Here is a 9,477-nt window from a genome sequence, read left to right on the forward strand (position 1 = left end):
TGTCACGTGTATCACACTTGTATCAGTAAACTCATAGCAACCCAAGCATTGCCAAACTTCTACTTGATCAACTATATATAAACTGTATGCCCACTGTATATTTGTATATCCACTGCTCATCCTTTTATAACTCTATTCTCACTCTACCTAGTTATATATAATGTATGTCAACTTTGTTTAAACTCCTCTGTCTGTAGTCTGTCTCTAAATGTTATCTATCATCACTAAAATCACCAAGTAAAATTCTGAGTATGTGCAAATGTACTTGCTGAATAAAGGTGATTCTGATTCTGATCAAATAAGCCTATCTTATCAAATAGCAAAACATTTTTATCTTAACAAAATTCGACAATCTCATTGGCCCCCATAAAAAAAACTCATCTGAGTTGCACAATGATCTTGCCCCAATAGGGCGGGGCTGGGGAGGTTACGCATTCCTTGGGCATCTGGGATGTACTCATTACGTCTTGCAACAGAAACGTTTACCGTTTAAGAACAAAACAGAAGCAAACAGAGCAAACGGAAAGAAACGAGGAGGGACCTAGCTGAATTTGTCCAATATAAACTTTCGTTTTCGTTGCAAAACATTTATTTTTGCAACTGACGAAACATTTTGCAACAGAATCGGCGTAATGATGTCGTGGAAATTCTCTGAGCACAAACACTTGTTACATAAATGAGCATAGTGTGTCGTGTCTTTTTAGCCCAGTGTAAGAGCTCAGTTTGAAGATGTCTCTTATAGAAGGTCTTCTCCAGACATCAAGCACGGTGACATTGCTGGGGGCTGTGCTGTTTCTCCTTGTCCTCTACCTCCGTGCCTCTGGTTCCAGCTCTGAGGAACAGGGGAAAGAGCCTCCAGGACCCAGGCCGCTGCCCCTGCTTGGCAACATGCTCCAGCTGGATCTCAAGAGGCCCTACCTCACTCTCTGCGAGGTAAGATGAAGTGCTGCTTTGCTTTCAGAGAAAATCATGTTGAGGTTGTTCATATAATCTGTAAGATTGTTTTATCTGATTTATATCGTTTTCTTGCTATTTCACCAGGTTTGAAAAGTTCAGTAAGCAAACTGATATAATGAACTCAGTCCGGCACATTGTACATGCTTTTAGCTGGCAAATGTTTGGTATTTGGGATTTTATTAGGATCCCCATTAGCTGTTGCAAAAGCCGCAACTACTCTTCCTGGGATCCACACAGAACATGAAACATGACATAATACAGAACAGTAATAGATAAGAACAGATCAAGGACAGAACTACATACATTTGTTTAATGTTCTATTTTGTAGTGTATACTGTATGTCCTGGGATCTTGTTAACAAAACAATCCTGGGTTTAAATACATAGAGTATTTTAAGTATTTGTTTTTGACTCTTTTCTGTGTTTTTTGTGTGAGTGTTTTCTAATACACAGCTGAAAACAACTACTTCAAATAGAAAAATAAATAAATAAATAAAATAAAGTAGTTGTACATACATCCCAATACTTTCCAAATGTATTTCCAATAAGAAACTTTGTCTAAATACTTATTTTGAAATGTTTATGTAAGTGAATAGTATTTGAACACAGGTCTGCCCTCAACTGTAACTGTAAACCACTGTCTTCAGGCTGTTTCTTGACTGAAACATGTTTAACAAGCTGTATGTGATGTCCAGTTTTGTGCTTATTCATATATCATTACGAGACATAACTGAGTCTATGGTATACTTTATGTATGCTTTATCTGTCCAGCTTTCCAAGAAATATGGCTCCATCTTCACGGTTCACTTTGGACCCAAGAAAGTGGTTGTTCTGGCTGGATACAAGACGGTCAAGCAGGCACTGGTCAACCAGGCAGAGGACTTTGGGGACAGGGATATCACTCCTGTTTTCTATGATTTCAACCAAGGACATGGTAATGATATTTTACTCTTATTCTTAAAGGGATAGTTCACTCAAATTACAACATGTCTAATTGGTTTCCTTACCATGTAAGCAGTCTATGAACAATCTAAGACAACAATCCATGCTTTGGTTTTGTTTACCTGGCCACTGTCTCCAAATACTAACTTGTCCAAAATCCAATACAAATCAATGTCATCCATATTAGCATGTTTTGCCTTTCATGTCCAAATCATCTTAAAGTAATTGTCCAGTGTTTCCAGATTTCTATGAAATATGACCTATAATTAATTACAATATGAGTGAAATAGTTTTACTTCCAAAAAATGGTAAATCATGTTAAAAAGCAGATTTTCTGTGTTGGAATGCCCCAACAAGAGAATGGTGTGAGCATGTACCGGTCATAAAAAATATTCATGTGAGTAGACCACTGATTGGCCAGTTCTTTCTCCTCAGGAGGATGACATCATCCTCTATGAGGAAATAGCAAGCATTTTTTAAACGGTCTGTTTGAAAAGGGGTATTTGACGTGTTTGTTGTCCAATTTATACTTTGGCGAAAAATACGAGTATACTGTAAGATCTCAACAATATTGTGGGTATGAGTTAACAAATTATGAACTTTTAAAAGTGAGATTTTCGGCCTCCCGAGTGGCGCAGCGGTCTAAGGCACTGCATTGCAGTGCTTGAGGCGTCACTACAGACCCGGGTTCAATCCTGGGCTGTGTCACAGCCGGCCGTATCCAGGAGAGCCATGAGGCGGCGCACAATTGGCCCAGCATCGTCCGGGTTAGGGAGGGTTTGGCCGGCCGGGATTTCCTTGTCCCATCGCGCTCTAGCGACTCCTGTGGCGGGCCGGGCGCATGCATGCTGACTCCGGTCGCCAGTTGTTTCCTCCGACACATTGGTGCGGCTGGCTTCCGGGTTAAGCGTACAGTGTGTCAAAAAGCAGGGTCGTGTTTCGGAGGACGCATGGCTCTCGACCTTCGCCTCTCCTGAGTCCGTACGGGAGTTGCAGCGATGGGACAAGACGGTAACTACCAATTGGATATCATAAAAAGGGGTAAAAGTACCACAAAAAAAACTAAAACATTAAAGTGAGATTTTCACTGGACAGTTACTTTAAAGCAACTCTATTGAGCTACACAATATATTTCTGACAGTTTGAGAGGATTTGGATATGAAATGCATTACAAGCTATTAAAAGTATTTTTCTAGCCTGGTGGAACTAGCCTGATTGCTCCGTTCACCATTTTGTTTACTAATGTATCAGTTTGGACCAATAGGGTGTTTGGAATAAGCCAGAAAATGTCTGGTCCAATCAGGCCGTCCTCTGATTGGTTGAAAGTGATCCAATTGCTAACAAGTTAGTTTTGAATAATACCACAGATTTGTCACATTTGACTGTAGGCTCAAACAGTTTCAATGAGGAGGAATGTCAGAAAGATACTTGAGGTGAAATAGAATGGTGAACGCAGCGATCTGCCTGGTTCCACAATTCCAACAAATGGTCTTATTCTAATCCTCTGTGAATAATATACATGTCTATGATGACTTAACTGGTTAGATTATCATTACCAGAAAGGTTGCAGGGATCATTTGAAAATTATGAATTTTCTTGGTACATTTTAATTATTAAATGGCATATTATAGTAAATGGCATATATTTTATTACTGTATATATTATTATTATATTATTACACTTTGAATTGTCATGGAAACGAACTACCTTCTTTACAGGGATTCTGTTTGCCAATGGAGACTCATGGAAAGAGATGAGGCGCTTTGCCCTGACGAACCTTAGAGACTTTGGGATGGGCAACAAAGGGAGTGAAGACAAAATCTTAGAGGAAATTCCTTATCTGATTGAAGTGTTTGAAAAACATGACGGTAAGAGCAATATAGGTATCTCTACACTGTAGTAGTAGAAGTAGCATGATGTATTTCTAGGTGATTTCTAGGTAAAAAATCTGGCTATTTAAATCATATTATTACTAAATAGCTAATTGGCTTGTTTAGTGATCGTGTGGGTTCTGGAAAGCTTGTTTTGCAATTGATTTCAATGTTTTGTCTATCACAGGTCAGGCATTTGACACCACCCAGCCTGTGATTTATGCTGTCTCCAACATAATCTCGGCCATTGTCTATGGCAGCAGGTTTGAATACACTGACCCCCTATTCACAGGCATGGCAGATAGGGCCAATAAGAGCATACGCCTTCTAGGCACCGCATCAATTCAGGTACAGTCTGCTTATTCAGGGTACTCTGTTTTGACTCCCTTTTCTCAATAAATCATGTCTGTTTCAGTGTTTTTAAACTGAAATATCATAATTGGATAAGTCTCCACTCCCCTGAGGGAATACTTGGTGGCAGCCATTACAGCTGTGAATCGTTTTCATTAAGATTCTATCAACTTTGCAAGACTCTTTGAGCAACATATAGCCATCATTTCTGTCAAAATTGCTCAATATCAGTACATTTGGTTGGGGATCATTGATGGACAGCGATATTTAAACTTTGTCTCTGATTTTTTAAAAGCAGATTTAAGTCAGGACAGGCTACACCACTCAGGAACACTCGACATCTCTTGGAAAGCCATTTTGGTGTGTCATTTACATAAAAATGTGTGTAATTGTCCCTCAGAAAAATAGAACCTTATCCCAGGGTTAGGTTTTCAGAAGACTGAGGTATTTCCTTTGATCCTAACAAACTCTCCAGACACATAACATGATGCTGCCACCACAATACTTTAAAACACAAAGGGATAACAACATTGCATTCATTCCATATTACTGGCCTGTGAAAAGAAAGAAGCCTGTGTTAAGAAAATCCACTCCAAATCATCCATTCTGTTTGCAACAAGGCTTTTAAATAACACTGCAAGACAACACGTCAAATCAATTAACTTTTTGGCCTAAATTAAAAACTACAGGGTTGGGTCAAATCCAATGCATTACAACACAGAGTGAAACCCTCTCTATTTTTAATTATTGTGTTGGCAGCATCATCCTAAAACAAATGATAGTCCCACTAAGCCCAAACCAGATGGAATGGCATATCGTTGCAGAATGCTGTGGGAGCCATGCTGGTTAAGTGTGCCTTGAATTCTAAATAAATCACAGACAGTGTCACCAGCAAAACACCCCCACACCATAACACCTCCTCCTCCATGCTTTACGGTGGGAACTACACATGCGGAGATCATCCGTTCACCCACACCGCGTCTCACAAAGACACGGCGGTTGGAACCAAAAATCTCCAATTTGGACTCCAGACCAAAGGACACATTTCCACCGGTCTAATGTCCATTGCTCGTGTTTCTTGGCCCAAGCAGGTCTCTTCTTCTTATTGGTGTCCTTAAGTAGTGGTTTCTTTGCAGCAATTCGACCATGAAGGCCTGATTCACACAGTCCCCTCTGAACAGTTGATGTTGAGTCTGTGACTTGAACTCTGTGAAGCATTTCTTTGGGCTGCAATTTCTGAGTCTGGTAACTCTAATGAACTTATCCTCTGCAGCAGAGGTAACTCTGGGTCTTCCATTCCTGTGGCGGTCCTCATGAGAGCCAGTTTCATCATAGCGCTTGATGGTTTTTGTGACTGCACTGGAAGAAACTTTGAAAGTTCTTGAAATGTTCCGTATTGTCTGACCTTCATGTCTTAAAGTAATGATGGACTGTCGTTTCTCTTTGCTTATTTGAGCTGTTCTTGCCATAATATGGACTTGGTCTTTTACCAAATAGGGCTATCTTCTGTAGACCCCCCCCCCTACCTTGTCACAACACAACTGATTGGCTGAAACGCATTAAGAAGGAAGGAAATTCCACAAATTAACTTTTGACAAGGCACACCTGTTAATTGAAATGCATTCCAGGTGACTACCTCATGAAGCTGTTTGGGAGAATGCCAAGAGTGTGCAAAGCTGTCATCAAGGCAAAGGGTATATTTGAAGAATCTCAAATATAAAATATATTTTGATATGTTTAACACTTTTTTGGTTACTACATGATTCCATATGTGTTATTTTATAGTTTTGATGTCTTCACTATTATTCTACAATGTAAAAAAAATAAGAAAAACCCTTGAATGAGAATGTGTCCAAACTTTTGACTGGTAGTGTATGTATTTAATGTAGTTTATTTATAAAATGTATATGTAATTTAATTTATATGTATATATTTAATAATATAATTATAGTTATCTGGTGTGTATAATATGTTATGTAATACTGTTATAAGTAATTTATTCAAGCAGATATTAAAATATAATGTTATGCCTATTCTACCTGTATCTCTGTATAGATGTATAACATGTTTCCCTGGTTGGGTCCATGGATAAAGAACCTGACGAGTCTGAAGGAAATTGTTGTCGATATGAAGATGGAGGTGGGAAAGCTGGTGAGGGGCCTGAAGGAGACTCTGAACCCTCAGATGTGTAGAGGCTTTGTGGACTCGTTCCTTGTCCGAAAGCAGACCCTGGAGGTATGAAGAGTTAATGCAGAATCTGCATCTCACTCATACATAACTAAGTGTTGCATCGATATTTCTCAGTAGAACTATACAGAATATTATACATTTCTATGACACCCTGTGGTGCACTTGGATACTGCAGCAGAACACAACTAACTTGAATTGTCCAGCACTAACATGTATGCATATGACTGAATGCCAGATGAGGGGGGATAGAACTAGAGTTTTCTCCTTATCATCAGAATCACATGTAAACTCACACAGTTCCTCAAGCTGCTTTAATAGAATGTGTTGATTATCTGTGAATAACGTACAACAGCTCCTTAAGCAACTGTTGTGCATAATAATATGTCATCTGAGGGTCTGTTTCTGTTAGGAATCTGGCAATATGGATTCTCTCTACCATGACAACAACCTGGTAATTAGTGTTACAAACTTGTTTGGTGCTGGTACCGACACCACCGGGACAACCCTGCGCTGGGGTCTGCTGCTAATGGCCAAGTACACTCACATACAGGGTAAGGATTTATATAAACACAAACGCACACATTCACTGAGACAAAACACTGAGGCACTCATGGTGTTACAAGTTGTAAACATTGGCAAAGGGACAACTTGAAGCAGAGGTTATGAAACTAGATTTGGATGGCTGGGTTAATAAAGGTCAAACATTAACCCAGGTTTATAAGTTTCACTGCAGTAACTCCAAACCCTCCCTCCTTTCTTTCTCAGACCGGGTCCAGGATGAGATCAACAGGGTCATAGGAAGTCGTCAGCCCTTGGTAAAGGACAGGAAGAACCTGCCCTACACTGATGCAGTGATCCATGAGATCCAGAGACTGGCCAATATTGCACCCATGGCCATCCCTCACACCACCAGCCGAGACGTTACCTTCCAGGGATATTTCATCAAGAAGGTCAGATACTGTACATGGCTGTCTAATAAAATAAATAAAATAAGGCTGAAATTATTGTAATCCACTCGTTCGGAGTGTGCACTTCATTTATGAAACAAGTTTAATCACTTTTACTCTGAATATAACAGTGTCCTACGCTTCACTCTCACTGCAGGGGACATCTGTGATTCCTCTACTGACCTCTGTCCTACAGGACGATAGCGAATGGGAGAGCCCCCAAACGTTTAACCCCGCCCACTTTCTGGATGAGCAGGGAGGATTTGTCAGGAAGGACGCCTTCATGGCCTTCTCTGCAGGTATATGAACTTCATAATTTGTATGAAAATGTATGCACTCACTAACTGTAAGTCACACTGGATAAGAGTGTCTGCTAAATGACTAAAATGTAAATCATTTAGCAAATTATTTCATTGCAAGAAGTAGAGAAATTGTGGTAGCCTTTTGGACAGACTTCATGCTATTTTCTATATCTTTGGTCTCTCTCACAGGTCGTAGGGTGTGTCTGGGGGAGGGTCTGGCCAGGATGGAGCTCTTCCTCTTCTTCACCTCCCTCCTGCAGCACTTTAGTTTCTCTCCTCCTCCTGGAGTAACAGAGGATGATCTGGACCTCACACCATCCGTGGGGTTCACCCTCAATCCTTCACCTCACCAGCTGTGTGCTGTCAGCCGCATCTGAGATGAGTCTGGGCTCAACGTACGTTACTAATAGACTCTCCCAGCCAGATACTAAATAGTTCATACAAAATAATAATTTGGTGAGGGCTTATATTTCTCCTGTTTCACACATACAGTGCCTTGCAAAAGTATTCATCCCCCTTGGCGTTTTTCCTATTTTGTTGCATTACAACCTGTAATTTAAATGGATTTTTATATGGATTTCATGTAATGGACACACACAAAATAGTCCAAATTGGTGAAGTGAAATGAAAACAATTACTTGTTTTTAAAAAAATCTAAAAAATAAATAACGGAAAAGTGGTGCATGCATATGTATTCACTCCCTTTGCTATGAAGCCCCTAAATAAGATCTGGTGCAACCAATTACCTTCAGAAGTCACATAATTAGTTAAATAAAGTCCACCTGTGTGCAATCTATGTGTCACATGATCTGTCACATGATCTCAGTATACAGTGGGAAGAACAAGTATTTCATACACTGCCGATTTTGCAGGTTCTCCTACTTACAAAGCATGTAGAGGTCTGTAATTTTTATCATAGGTACACTTCAACTGTGAGAGACGGAATCTAAAACAAAAATCCAGAAAATCACATTGCATGATTTTTAAGTAATTCATTTGCATTTTATTGCATGACATAAGTATTTGATACATCAGAAAAGCAGAACTTAATATTTGGTACAGAAACCTTTGTTTGCAATTACAGAGATCATACGTTTCCTGTAGGTCTTGACCAGGTTTGCACACACTGCAGCAGGGATTTTGGCCCACTCCTCCATACAGACCTATCAAATACTTGTTCTCCCCACTGTATATACACCTGTTCTGAAAGGCCCCAGAGTCTGCAACACCACTAAGCAAGGGGCACCACCAAGCAAGCAGCACCATGAAGACCAAGGAGCTCCCCAAACAGGTCAGGGACAAAGTTGTGGAGAAGTACAGATCAGGGTTGGGTTATAAAAAAATATCAGAAACTTTGAACATCCCACAGAGCACCATTAAATCCATTATTAGAAAATGGAAAGAATATGGCACCACAACAAACCTGCCAAGAGAGGGCCGCCCACCAAAACTCACGGACCAGGCAAGGAGGGCATTAATCAGAGAGGCAACAAAGTGACCAAAGATAACCCTGAAGGAGCTGCAAAGCTCCACAGCAGAGATTGGAGTATCTGTCCATAGGACCACTTTAAGCTGTACACTCCACAGAGCGGGGCTTTACGGAAGAGTGGCCAGAAAAAAGCCATTGCTTAAAGAAAGAAATAAGCAAACACATTTGGTGTTCGCCAAAAGGCATGTGGGAGACTCCCCAAACATATGGAAGAAGGTACTCTGGTCAGATGAGACTAAAATTGAGCTTTTTGGCCATCAAGGAAAACGTTATGTCTGGCGCAAACCCAACACCTCTCATCACCCCGAGAACACCATCCCCATCATGCTGTGGGATGTTTTTCATCAGCAGGGACTGGGAAACTGGTCAGAATTGAAGGAATGATGGATGTTGCTAAATACAGGGAAATTCTTGAGGGAAACCTGTTTC

At 40.3% G+C, this 9,477-nt stretch overlaps 1 protein-coding gene across 2 annotated transcripts; it reads left to right on the plus strand.

Annotated features, from left to right (window-relative positions):
• The first annotated feature begins 452 nt into the window (after positions 1–452).
• LOC121551243 (cytochrome P450 2K1-like) lies at positions 453–8,101 on the plus strand. Of its 2 annotated transcripts, none has more exons than XM_041863807.1 (9): positions 453–933; positions 1,728–1,890; positions 3,617–3,766; positions 3,957–4,117; positions 6,176–6,355; positions 6,720–6,861; positions 7,076–7,260; positions 7,415–7,556; positions 7,749–8,101. In XM_041863807.1, the coding sequence occupies exons 1-9, from the start codon at positions 730–732 to the stop codon at positions 7,934–7,936; spliced, it is 1,515 nt and encodes a 504-aa protein (XP_041719741.1). In that variant the 5' UTR covers positions 453–729; the 3' UTR covers positions 7,937–8,101. The 2 variants fall into 2 exon arrangements, with proteins under 2 accessions (XP_041719741.1, XP_041719742.1); XM_041863808.1 differs by having other exon boundaries at positions 6,215–6,355.
• The last annotated feature ends 1,376 nt before the right edge of the window (positions 8,102–9,477 follow it).

This window comes from Coregonus clupeaformis, chromosome 35 (genome assembly GCF_020615455.1).
Source record: "Coregonus clupeaformis isolate EN_2021a chromosome 35, ASM2061545v1, whole genome shotgun sequence".
NCBI lineage: Eukaryota > Metazoa > Chordata > Actinopteri > Salmoniformes > Salmonidae > Coregonus > Coregonus clupeaformis.

What these genes read in the sequence shown, in the direction of transcription:
- LOC121551243 (XM_041863807.1), top strand. Translation starts at nt 730, where the DNA reads ATGTCTCTTATAGAAGGTCTTCTCCAGACATCAAGCACGGTGACATTG. An exon ending in AGTGTTTGAAAAACATGACG is followed by an intron (nt 3,767 to 3,956) that starts GTAAGAGCAATA and finishes TGTCTATCACAG; the next exon opens with GTCAGGCATTTGACACCACC. An exon ending in CTTCATGGCCTTCTCTGCAG is followed by an intron (nt 7,557 to 7,748) that starts GTATATGAACTT and finishes TCTCTCTCACAG; the next exon opens with GTCGTAGGGTGTGTCTGGGG.